The 12,231-nt window shown below is 56.4% G+C and overlaps 1 protein-coding gene across 5 annotated transcripts in view; it reads right to left on the reverse strand.

Moving 5' to 3' along the window:
- The window catches only part of STIM1 (stromal interaction molecule 1), a 76,664-nt gene that overhangs the window by 26,816 nt on the left and 37,617 nt on the right, over positions 1-12,231 (reverse strand). For all 5 annotated transcript variants that reach the window (XM_063393329.1, XM_063393326.1, XM_063393328.1 and 2 more), the window contains one exon: positions 7,295-7,472. In XM_063393329.1, coding sequence (XP_063249399.1) covers positions 7,295-7,472 — 178 coding nt within the window. The remainder of the gene's footprint in view (positions 1-7,294; positions 7,473-12,231) is intronic.

Consider the following 12,231-nt stretch of genomic DNA (forward strand, 5'->3'; position numbering starts at 1 on the left):
GCTGCTCAGCACTGAGCCCTGTGGGGCTGCCCAGCAGCACCAGGACAGCGCCAGGGCTGCGCTGCTGCTGCTGCAGTGCTGCGTGTGCGCTGAGCTGGGGGCTTTGGCCGCACAGCCCCGTGCAGCTGCTGCCGCAGGGATCTGTCAGGAGCAGCACAGAGCTGCTGCTGCCTGGGCTGGGGCTGCAGCGGGGGAGCCCCTCCCGCCTGGCACAGGCACCTGCAGGCAGGCAGCGCTGGGGAGGAGCACGGCCCGCCCGCCTCCCTGGCCATGGGCAGCATCCGAGCGGGGCTGTGCTGCCTTGGCTGTCCCGGCTGCACAGCCCTGCTGCCAAGGGCTGCCCAGCACGCTTCTCTCTGCGCCGGCCTCAACGCGCGCCTCCAGTTTGCCTCGAGAGAGCAGCGCCAGCCCTGCCCTGCCGGCCCAGCCGGGAACTCTCCCGCTGCTGCTGGGGCTGAGCACTCCCTGCTGCCAGGGCCCTCCCTGGCACTGAGGGGGAAAACACTTCAGGGCCTCTGCGAGACAGCCAAGGAAATCTGGAGACTCTTCCCTTGTGCCTTACCAACTTTAGTCGAAAATACACAGATTCTTCAGTAAGAAGAATCAGAAATTCTCTGGAATTTCTCGGGAATAATATCTTGTAAATATAACATGTATATTCATTTTTTAGTATCATAAACCGTAATGTAAATATACAATGTCATAAACACAAATTATTTGGTAATTTTATTTATTTATTAGATATCTTCTTCATAATACATTCTTAGCTACTCTACTTCTTTTTACTACTCCTCTTGTTTTCTTCTATGCACTATAAAATTCAAATTCTTATTTATCCTCTTCTATGTGTATTTAAATTCAAATTCGTATTCCTATTGCTCTTCTACTTCTATATTTTAAAATTCTTATTCTTATTCCTCTTCTCCTACTTCTATGTATTTTTAAAATTCTTACTCTTATAACTATTATTTTTCTTCTATGCATTTTTTAAGTATTCTTCCTCTTCTCCTGCTTCTTCGCCTTCATCTTCTCTCTTCTTCTTCATTTTATCTTCATCAACTTCTTGTCTTCTTCGTCTTCATTGTCTTTATTGTCTTTGTCTTGTCTTTGTTGTCGTCTTAATCTTCAGTTTCATCGTCTTTATCTTCTTTATCCTGTCTTCTTCATCTTCTTTGTCTTCACCTTCTTCGTTTTCTTCATCACCTTCTTCCTCTTCGTCATTGTCTTTGTTTTCTCTGTGCTAGTCTTCCTCTTCCTCCTCTTCTCGTTTGTGACCCAACTCCCGCTGGTGTTGCCGCCCAGTGAGAGCCGCAGCCCTGCAGGGGAGGCTCCGGGAGCAATCCCTGCTCTCGCTGCCCTGACTTTTACTCCTCGGGCCGTGGCCTCAGGCAGGAGCCCCGGCACAGCCCCCGCAGCGCCCGCCTGAAGCGGGAGCGACGTTTCCTGGGGGCAGCCGGCTGCCCGCGGAGGGCCTGGGCTCCCAGCTGGGCAGGCCAGGGGCCGGGGGTGCTGTGCAGGCCACAGAACGGGCTCCCTTCCCCTTTGGCTCCAACTGCTGCTTCCCTTTCCGCACCAATCCATTGTTCCAGGGCGTCCTGTGCCTCCTGCTGCTGCCTCAGTGCATCGATCTCCAGCACAGCCTTGCTCAGGGTCCCTCTGGTCACGTTCTGGGTGAGGCACAGCTGAGCCTGGCTGCTGGCCGGAGTATTGAAGAGCACCATGAGCGGGCTCAATGTCCCCAGTGATGTGCTCTCCTCACTGAGGACAGAGGGAGCTGCTGCCTTTTGGTCCTCCAGAGCAACAGGCTCGGGGGGCTCCTCCTCAGTCTCTCCGGTCGGGGTAGCAGCTGCCAGCTCGGGGACCGAGGGGCTCCAGAGGGTGGGAGAGGCGCTGGGCAGGGCACAGAGTGACTCTGTTGTCACCTCTGTGCCCACATGCCTGGAACAGCTGGGTCCCTCCAGGGGCTCCTCGTCATCCAGCAAGCCCAAGGGTTTGTTCCAGATGATGTCCTGGATGTCAACTTCCCCTTCGGACATCTCTTCAGCTCTGCAGAGCTTCCCTTTGGAGAGCACGTTGTCATCCTCACTGGAACCAAGAGATGACATGGGTTTGTTCCAGATGTTGTCCTGGATGGCAACTTCCCCTTCGGACACCTCTTCAGCTCTGCAGCGCTTCCCTTTGCAAAGCACATTGTCATCTTCACTGGAATCAAGAGATGACAACAGCTCTCGCCGCTGTTCTTCCACCTTGTCCTTGCACTGTTTGTGATGGACTCGTCTTTGGTGTCTGAGGGCTTTCTTCTCTTTCTCCTCCTCGGCACCATAATTGTTGGGGAAATGGGCTTCCAGCCATTCCAGCACCTTCTGATGCCTCGACACTACCTCCAGTTTTGGCAGTTCTGGTGACGAGCTTGAATCTCTGTCCATGCCACCGAGCAGGGCCCTCCTTGTCAGCTTGGTGTCATCATCTTCTTCCCAAAGGGAGAGCTCTTCATGCTCGTGACCTTCCCAATGGGAGAGCTGTTCCTTGTCATCTTCCCACGGGGATGTGTCTTGGACATCACAGCCTTCCCCAAACCACAGCTCTGTGTCTTGTTTGATGTCTTCTGGGGAAAGCTTCTCATCCTTGTTGTTATCCCCTTGGGACAGCTCTTTGTCATTGTCACTCTCCCTTTGGAGCGGCTCTTTTTCAAGCTGCTCTTCATCCAGGGACAGCTCCTTGTAACTCTTGTTGTCCCCTCGGGAGAGCTGATTGTCCTCTTCCCTTGGGGACAGCTCCCAGTCACTTGTGTTGCCCCCTGACACAACCTCACTGTCCTCCTGCACTGGGGACAGCTCCTCGTCAATGATGCTGTCTGCTGAAGGGACCTCAATGGCCTCTTCCACTGAGGACAGCACCTCGTCATTCGGGCTGTCCCCTGCAATGACCACAATGTTTTCCTGCACTGGGGACAGCTCCTCGTCACCTGTACTATGCCCTGAAGTGACCTCAATGGCCTCTTCCACTGAAGACAGCTCATCACAACTCAGGCTGTCCCCTGGAATGACCTCAAGGGCCTCTTCCACTGAGGACAGCTCCTGGTCACCTCTGCTGCCCCCTGACACAACCTCACTGGCCTCCTGCATTGGGGACAGCTCCTTGTCACCTGTACTATCCCCTGAAGTGACCTCAATGGCCTCTTCCACTGAGGACAGCTCCTGGTCACTCAGGCATTCCCCTGCAACAGCCTCAATGGCCTCTTCCACTGAGGACAGCTCATCACAACTCAGGCTGTCCCCTGGAATGACCTCAAGGGTCTTCTCCACTGAGGACAGCTCCTTGTCACCTGTACTGTCCCCTGCAATGACATCGATCTCCTCTTCTATTTCAGACAGCTCCTGGTCACTTGTGGTGTCCCCTGAAATGTCCTTCATGGCCTCTTGCACTTCGGACAGCTCCAGCTCAGTGTTGCTGTCCCCTGGAGAGAGCTCGATGGCCTCTTCTACTTGGGACAGCTCCTTGTCACTTGTGCTGTCCACTGGAAAGAGCTCGCTGTCATCTTCCACTGGGGACAGCTCCTGCTCACTCCTGCTGTCCCCTTGGAAGAGCTCGATGCCATTTTCCTGTTTCTCTGGTGCTGTGCCCGTGATTCTGCATTTCACAGCACCAGCCCCCGAGGGGATGGGTGGCACAGGCAGCCGCTGCCAGCTCGGGGACACACGGGCTGTGACCCCCGGGGCCACCCTGAGCGGGGGCAGGAACACCCTGGGCACGGGGCTGTATGGCAGCCCAGGACAGGGGCTGCAGGGCTGTGGCCCCTTCTCCCCTGCACTGCCCAGCTCTGTGCCCCAGCTCTGAGTGTCCCTGGGGCTCACCAGGCAGGGCAGGGCTGTCACCCGTGGCAGGGGTGGCAGCAGTGGCAGCAGTGGCAGCGGTGGCAGCCTGTCCCCACGGAGGGACAGGGTCTGGCTCTGGCTGCCCTGAGGTGCTGCCTGTGGCCGTGTGAGCTGCAATTGTGGGACCCTGAGGTGTTCAGGATTTTGGGGTCCCACCTTTGGCTGCCCGAGCTGCACTGGTGGCAGCTTGATGGGCATCAGCGAGGGGGAGGAGGAGGTGTGGGACAGAGATGGCTCCCTTGGCAGGGCAAAGGTCCTGGGCCTGTCCATCCACTGGCCTCTCCTTCCTGCCTCATCCTTCACTGTTCGCCTCCTCTGCAGGCTCAGCTTTTGGCCTTGGGCAGGCTGGGAGTTGGGCTTCCCCTTCTCCTTGTCCATCTTTTTAACAATTTCTGTTGTCCTTCCTCTAGCACAGAGAGATGCAGGGAGCTGCTTCCTCCTCAGAGAGCGGCTCTCCTGGGACTGGGCACCGCAGGGCTCTGCGCCCCTTGGATACCCTCAGCCAGGGCGGGGCTCCCTGATGTCACAAGGGTCTCTGGCCACCACCATGTCCCACATCACAAAGGGCCCCGACACGAAGCGCCCGTGTCACAAAGGGCCAGCCCCGGCAGCCCAACAATGGTGGAGCAGGCAGGAACTGGCACGGAGCAGCCCCGCACTTGTGGCCTTGTGGCCCCTGCTGTGCCCAGAGCCCTGAGGGGCTTTGGCCACGCTCCCGCACGGCAGCCCCAGCCCCACAGGGCACAGCCCTGGGTTTGCAGGCTGCGCTGCCCAGGGCACCAGGAATTGGCGGCACGGACGTGCCAGGCACTCGTGGGCAGCGGCTCCACGAGGCGCGGGAGGCCGGGCACCAGGGCTGTCCCTCAGGGCTCTGCCCGGGCACCGCGGCTCCTCAGTGCCCGCAGCAATGACAGCCGGGGCACCGAGCGCGGCCTCGGCGCCTTTGCCGCCCACGGGAAGCTGAGCGGGGCAGGGCCAGCACGCAAGGACGGGGCCATCCCCAGGCACCTGCACAGGCTGCACAAGCGGCACCGCCAGAGCCCCGTGCGCTCCCACAGGGCCGGGCCCGGCTGCTGCCCCTGGCCCGGGGCAGGGCCCGAGGCAGCGGCTCTGGCAGGTCAGAAGAGACCGTCCCCAGCACCAGGAACCAGCGGGTGAGACCAACCCTGCCATGGCAGGGACACCTTCCACGGTCCCAGGCTGCTCCAAGCCCTGTCCAAGCTTCCTATGGACACTTCCAGGGATCCAGGGCAGCTACAGCTGCTCTGGGCAACCCGGGGGCTCACAGTCCAGGAACTTCCATACTATCAGCTCTTTATACAATCCATACTTCTCCAAAACAGACCTGCCCACTCCTTTTGGGCTTCAGTAGGATGTGCCAAGACTTGATAATCTAGATGAGTCATTTAATGGACTGGCAAGTGTCACTGCTGTAGGATGCTCTCAAAGAAGATGAATAAAGATGAAGATGACTAAAGACTGGGGTTTGGTATGAACATTCCCAACTCCTCAGGAGTGTGTCTGAGCTGCTCAGCAAATTCCAGCAGCAGTGGCACTGGAGAGGCATCCCATGCCTTCCAGAAGTCTGCTCAGCACTGATCTTCACCTAGCCAGCACAGCAGAGCCCTTCCATCTCTCAGAAAAGAAGTTTCTGAGCGGAACTCCAGCACCACTTCTCTACAAGCCCAGGAGCACTGGGGCTGTCCAGAGTTTTCGCTGTTCCTGTGGCAGCTGAAGACCCCAGCTGTATTGTGCTGGGCAAGGATGAGGAAGTGAAGTAATATTTCCCCTCAAGGGGCCTCCCAAGGTCCCCAGTTCACCTCCCAGCACCCTGCTCGGTGCCCTCTGAGGAGGACGAGCCCTCCCAAGCTGCTCTGGCTTAAGGCTGTGCCGAGTAGCAGCGGTTTTGTGTTTCTTCCTGAGGGGCTTTAGAGCATTAGTTGAACTTCCCAGGAACATCCACTTGTTTACGTGGCTCTGCCCTCGGCAGCAGCGCCCAAGGTCACCCCCCACAGGCACATTCCCAGTTTGGAGCTCGGAGGTGACACCCAGCCGAGCCCTCCTGCCCTGGACACTGCTGCTCCAGGGATGGACACCGAGAAGGGATTCCTGTCTCCTTCCAGATGCAGGAAAAATAAATCAAACTTTCTTTGGGAGTCTTTCCAAGCTGTAAGATAAAACTCCACGAGGCTGTGGAACCAGCTGTGGACTGGAGCCACAGAGGGCAGTGGACTCTGTGCCAGGGGAACATGCCCAGTGTGACTCCATCAGCTGGGAGCTCCCCCGGGGCTCTGCTCACAGACACCCGCTGGCTCCATCTCCTGTGGAACAGGAGGAGCCTTTCCAGCAACACCCACGGGCAGGATGAACCCCTGAAGGCTCTCATGGGCTCACAGGCAAGAAATGAGCTGCAGACCCGGGGATACACTGCACAGATTCCCAAAACTGCAGCTCTCCAGGGCAGCCTGGCATCCTCGGATCCTGCTGCTGGCACAGGGCCCTCACCACGCCCCGTGACTGGCCAAGACAAAGGATCAAACCTGGGATCAACCTCCGTGTTCAGAGGAGGCACTGCAAATGCAGCCAGCAGCTCACAGGCAGCCTAGTCAAGGTTTATCCTCCCAAACTACACTGAAACCTCACAGAAAATCGTTGCAGCCCCAGACTATCATGCCCTGTTATTTGCTGAATCTGCCCTTAAAATATCCCATTGCCAGAGCACACCATGGGTTTGTCATCACCAGGGCTGAAGGCTCTTCCCTGCCCCAGAAGATCCCTGTGTCCAGAGGGTCTCTTGGAGCACGTTCTCCCATCAGTAGCTTTACTGGAACCATTGCAGTGATTCCTGGGAGTAGGGATCCCATTCCTGAGGCTGCAGGATTTGATCCATATGCCAACAGCCCAAGTAATCCTATTTAATACTTCAAAATGATGTATTTTTTTCACTTTCCAAGCAACACCCTTCGATTCAGGCATTGTTTCCCCATACAACAAGAATTCAGCAGGGGTTAAGTAAATCCTCTGATTGCTCCCACTGCTCCAACATGCTTTTCCCCAATCAAAAGCCAAAGGTGAAACAGCCTTGGATGACAAATTCCACATGAGCTGGATTGCATGGCAGGAGGTGGGACCACACAAACTCCAAGGTCCCTTTGAACCAAAAGCATTTCCTGGTTCTGTGACTGTGACTGAATACAAAGATCTTTACACACAGCCGGGTCCACAAGTCCCTGCAGGAGGAGCCAGGCCCCCATCCAAGTTCCAGAGGCTGCTGGCAGCTCTGCCAGGTCCCTGAGGAAGGGGCTGACTCGGCTGTGTGGCACCACCACAGCTAAAAACAAGCATTTCCTGAAATCTAGAGAATGAGGAACGCGCAGGAAGAACTGAGGGCTCCAGCTGGATGGACAGTGGGAACCTACCTCTCCTGTAGGTCATGGAGAGACTGCTCAGCCCTGTGGAGACCCTCCAGGTCCTTCATCATCTTCTTCATGTGCTCCTTGGAGTAGCGGTTCTGGATGTAGGCGAACCAGCAGCCGCCCACGCCGATGACGATGGACACCACCAGCATGAAGTCCTTGAGGTGGTTGTGACGAGTCACTGCAAGAGACCAGAGACACTGCTGGAGTCAAAGGATCACGGTGGAAAACTCCAGAGGGCTTGGCCTGCACCAGAGTGGGACAGCAGAACTCAGGGGAGCCTTGCAGGAATTGTAAGTGGCACAGGATTCAGCAAGGGAAAAGCTGAGCTGTGTCAGTATTTAAGGGGAAAACCATAAGCTTGGCAACATTTATTCAATTTGGAGACACAACAACATCAAAAGATGAAACTCCAAGTCTTCCAGCTTCAATTTGCGTGGCAATAAGTGGTACAGTGGGAACTGTACATAGGAACCCCTCCAGAATGGCTGTGATCCCACAGGGCAGCACAGGTAACTAAAAACAGAATAATTGCCTGAAAAAACACCGCTGAGATCACAGCGCTGGGGCAGCTCAAGTGTCCAACTGTCAAGCTGCCAAATTTTCCATCAGAATCACAACTCAGAATGGAAACTCCCTTTTTCAACAGTTAATTCAAAAAAAAGGTGTTGGTGCATGTGAGAGGATGAAAGTAATTAAGTGGGGACTCAAGTGCTAAACAAAGCCCAAGAAGATGAGTCAAGCAGATTTTTTTTCCTGTAACTCAATCAAGTGTGTGATGGAAAAGCCAAAAAGAGCTGCTCAGTCCAGTGAGCTGGGACTTAATGATCAGGATCCACTGATTCTGAACAAAACAACAGGCAATTCACACCAGATACAGGGAAAAAATATCTATATTGAGGGGGGCAGGCCCTGGCACAGGCTATGGCTGCCCCTGGATCCCTGGCAGTGCTCAAGGCCAGGCTGGACACTGGGGCTGGAGCAGCCTGGGACAGTGGGAGGTGTCCCTGCCCAAGGTGGATTAGATGGGAGTTGAAGCCCCTCCCAAGCCAGGCTGTTCTCTGATCACATCTTAGCCACATCTGTCACACGGGCAGAGCTGGAGGGACACAGGAGGAGACCCGAATTGGAAAGGCAGAGTGCAGCAGGGGCTGACCTGGCTCCAGGGCTGCCCAGCAGCCCCACACCAGATGGACACGTGGGGGACAGTGCTGCTGCTCCCCTGCCCACGATGCAGAGACTTTCCCTGCACATGGAGAGGACAGGAACCCTCCCCACAGACCCAGGGGACATCCAAGCAGCATCTCCCCCACCACATGTGATCCATCACTCCCTGAAAACACCCAGAGTAAATTCAGCACTCAGAATTAAACAAGGTGAGCGCTGGCCCCACTCCCCCCTCCGGATGGATTATCACAACATCCTCTTCCGAGGGAGCAGGTCCTGGCAAGTGGCTGCACTTTCCTCAGTCTGAATCCTCTCAGTTCCCAGCTGGAGAGCAGCGGGGCTGACGTGTTCAGGTGCTTTGTGTTCCACCCTCCCACAGCCAGCACAGCTCTGCTCTGTCCTGCTGGGGCCATTCCCTGACTGCAGCCCAGAGCCCAGCACCTCCAGGAGCTGCCTGGAGCAATCCCTGCCAGCCCCACCCCAACCTGACCCCCCTCCTGCCCTGTGCCAGCCGTGCTTGGCACACATCCCACCTCTTCACCAGCACTGGCCAAAGACACACGGAAGAGGAAACTCTACGGAAAACTAAGCTTGGATGTAAATGTAGAAGCATGGAATCCCAGACTGGTTTGGGTCAGGAGGGACCTTAAATCCCCCCCAGTGCCACCCCTGCCATGGCAGGGACACCTCCCACTGTCCCAGGCTGCTCCAGCCCCAGTGTCCAGCCTGGCCTTGGGCACTGCCAGGGATGCAGGGGCAGCCACAGCTGCTCTGGGCACCCTGTGCCAGGGCCTGCCCACCCTGCCAGGGAACAATTCCTGATTCCCAAGATCCCAACCAGCCCTGCCCTCTGGCACTGGGAGCCATTCCCCCTTGGCCTGGCACCCCAAAGCAGAGGGGCTCCAGCCCTGGGAGCATCTTCATTTTCTCACTTTCATTGTAGATGCCTTTTTCTGGTATCTAATCCAAATCAACCCTCCTGCAGTTCCAGACCTTCCCCCATTGTTCAATCTTTTCACCTTTCAAACACAAAGCCCAGGCAGAGCTACAAACCCAGCAGGACATAAAGTCCTGCAGTGGAGCGGAACAATCAGTCTGTGATAAAACCGTGCCTGTTCTCCCTCCTTTCCCAAAAAACCCGAACTGACAAGGGTAGAGAAGCATGTTTGCTGCGGTGTACAGGTCTTTTCCTGCAGCCTTTGCAGGTGTCAAGTGTGCTCAGGTCTGCCTGGTGCTGGGAGCAGCCACACGGGTGCAGAACAGGCTGTGCCTGCCCTGCTGCAGGCCAGGGACAAATCCAGAGGGATTTAAATCACAATAAACTGCACAGGAACAATCTGAGGCTTGTGAAGTGGCCTCGGTCTGGCCCAGGCAGAGGAGCAGCAGAGAAAGAGCTGAAATTACAAAAAGTTCTCTCCCAAGTTCAAAAGCAGCAAAGCTGCACCAGCAGAGCCTCCATCCCTGGGACACCAACAGCAGGAGGACCTGGAGCTGCTGCAGAGAGCCCAGAGGGGCCACGGGGCTGCTCCAGGGCTGGAGCCCCTCTGGAGCCAGGCTGGGAGAGCTGGGAGGGCTCACCTGGAGAGGAGAAGCTCCAGGGAGAGCTCAGAGCCCCTGCCAGGGCCTGAAGGGGCTCCAGGAGAGCTGCAGAGGGACTGGGGACAAGGGCTGCAGGGACAGGAGCCAGGGAATGGCTCCCAGTGCCAGAGGGCAGGGCTGGATGGGCTCTTGGGAATCAGGAATTGTTCCCTGGCAGGGTGGGCAGGCCCTGGCACAGGGTGCCCAGAGCAGCTGTGGCTGCCCCTGCATCCCTGGCAGTGCCCAGGGCCAGGCTGGACACTGGGGCTGGAGCAGCCTGGGACAGTGGGAGGTGTCCCTGCCATGGCAGGGGTGGCACTGGGTGGGCTCTGAGGTCCCTCACATCCAAATCAGAGTGGAATTCCACGTTTCATTTGAAGTTTTGCTATTTTGTGTCAGATAATTTCCTGAACCACAGGAACGGGACCCCAAAGGGACAGACACAGAAGAAGGAATCACCTCACCTTGCTTAGATTATAATTGTACCACGCTCCCTTGCACTTGGATTAATTACAGAGTGAAGTGGTCAGACCTGTTTGCTGTTGGAAATGGCAGCAGGAACCAGAGCTGGAGGGACAGCAGGAGCCTGCAGATTTACATGGAAACTGGCCATGGAAAGTGGCTGAAACCTCTGCCACGAGCCAGACACGCACCCCTGGAGCCCTGGGTTGGGAAAAGCGTTCCTCAGGAGCAGGAACAGCACTGTGTCCACCTGCTGTGATCCCCACAGACAGCAGGGTGTCTCTGGATTTGGGAGCCTGCAGGAGGACTGGGGCTCCAACTGAGGCTGCTTTTATTCAACGCTTTCACACCTGTAGCAAACAGAGCTTCAAGAGAGGAGATAAACCCTTAAACTCTGTGCACTACATCCCACTGCCAGCAGCTCAGAGACCCCCAGAGCCCAGGTCCCCTCCAGAGCCACCTCCCCTGGCCATGGGAAAGGAGCTGTACAGCAGACTCTGCAGCTGACAAGGTCACTGAGCAGTTCCCAAAGCTGCCAGGTGCTGGTGGCTCCTGAAAGGTGTTTTGCAATCCATTCCAGAAGGAACTGCTTTAGGTAAACAACCTCTCCCAATGACTGGAGACAAAGCCATTCAGATGACCAGAAACCAGCAAATTTTACCTTCTGAAAAGGGATAAATCTCTCCCTCAGCTACAGATTGAAAGTGTATTTCCTCTTCTCACACGCCCTGTATATACGGCCATAGAGCCATGGAATGGTTTGGGTTGGGAGGGACCTTAAAGCTCACCCCATTCCACCTCCTGCTGTGAGCAGGGACACCTTCCAGGAGCCCAGGCTGCTCCAAGGCCTGTCCAGCCCTGCCTGGAAAGCCTCCAGGAGGGGAGGAGAGGCGTGTGAGCAGCCTGGCTCAGAGCAGCGCGGGCACCACGCTCCCCTGCACACTTTGATCTCCGTGACCCTGGCGGGGTCAGGCTGCAGGGCCCGGGAGCTGCAGGGCAGAACAGAACAGCTCCAGCGTGGGGAACACACCTTCATCCCCAGCCAGGACAAGCCATTCGCTCTGCCATTTACACAGCACAGCGCTGGAGTCGCTGGGCTGGAGCCACTGCTGGAGGAGCTCACCCAGGACAGCTCCAGCAGCCCTGGCCAGGCCACCAGCTCACCAAAAAGCTTCATGTTTAACACAGGCAATAAATAAAAACCAAACTGTGCCCATACAAAAAGAGGATTTTCAATAACTGTGAGCAGAAGTGGCTGATTGTACAACCCAGGCTGGTGATTTCCTTCCTGTGGCTCCCAAGCCCCACACCATGATTCACACTGTGCAGGCATTTTTCCCAGGATGGGGTGGGAATGGCTGGAGAGCAGTCCTGGGGAGAAGGGCTTGGGGCTGCTGGAGAGGGGCCAGACATGCCCCAGCCATGAGCACTGGGACCCCAAAACTCCTGTGGTGATCCCCCAGCATGGGCAGCAGGGAAGGGAGGATTGCACCCCTCTGCAGCCAAAGCCCAGGAGAAAGCCAGGCCAGAGAAGGAGAGACAAAAGCACCTTTAATAGGGAGCAGACTCCAGCCAGAGGGAACAAAAGAGCCAGAGGAAACAAAGGGATGCAAAGGGAGCACCTGGAGCGTGGAGATACACATCAGAGAGCTTGAGATCCTGATAAAGCATCAAAGGAGCCCAGGGCCTCTCACCAGCCATCCCAAACTCCTTCCCATCCAGCCTGCTGCTCC

The sequence above is a fragment of the Prinia subflava genome, chromosome 3 (genome assembly GCF_021018805.1).
Source record: "Prinia subflava isolate CZ2003 ecotype Zambia chromosome 3, Cam_Psub_1.2, whole genome shotgun sequence".
Taxonomy (NCBI): domain Eukaryota; kingdom Metazoa; phylum Chordata; class Aves; order Passeriformes; family Cisticolidae; genus Prinia; species Prinia subflava.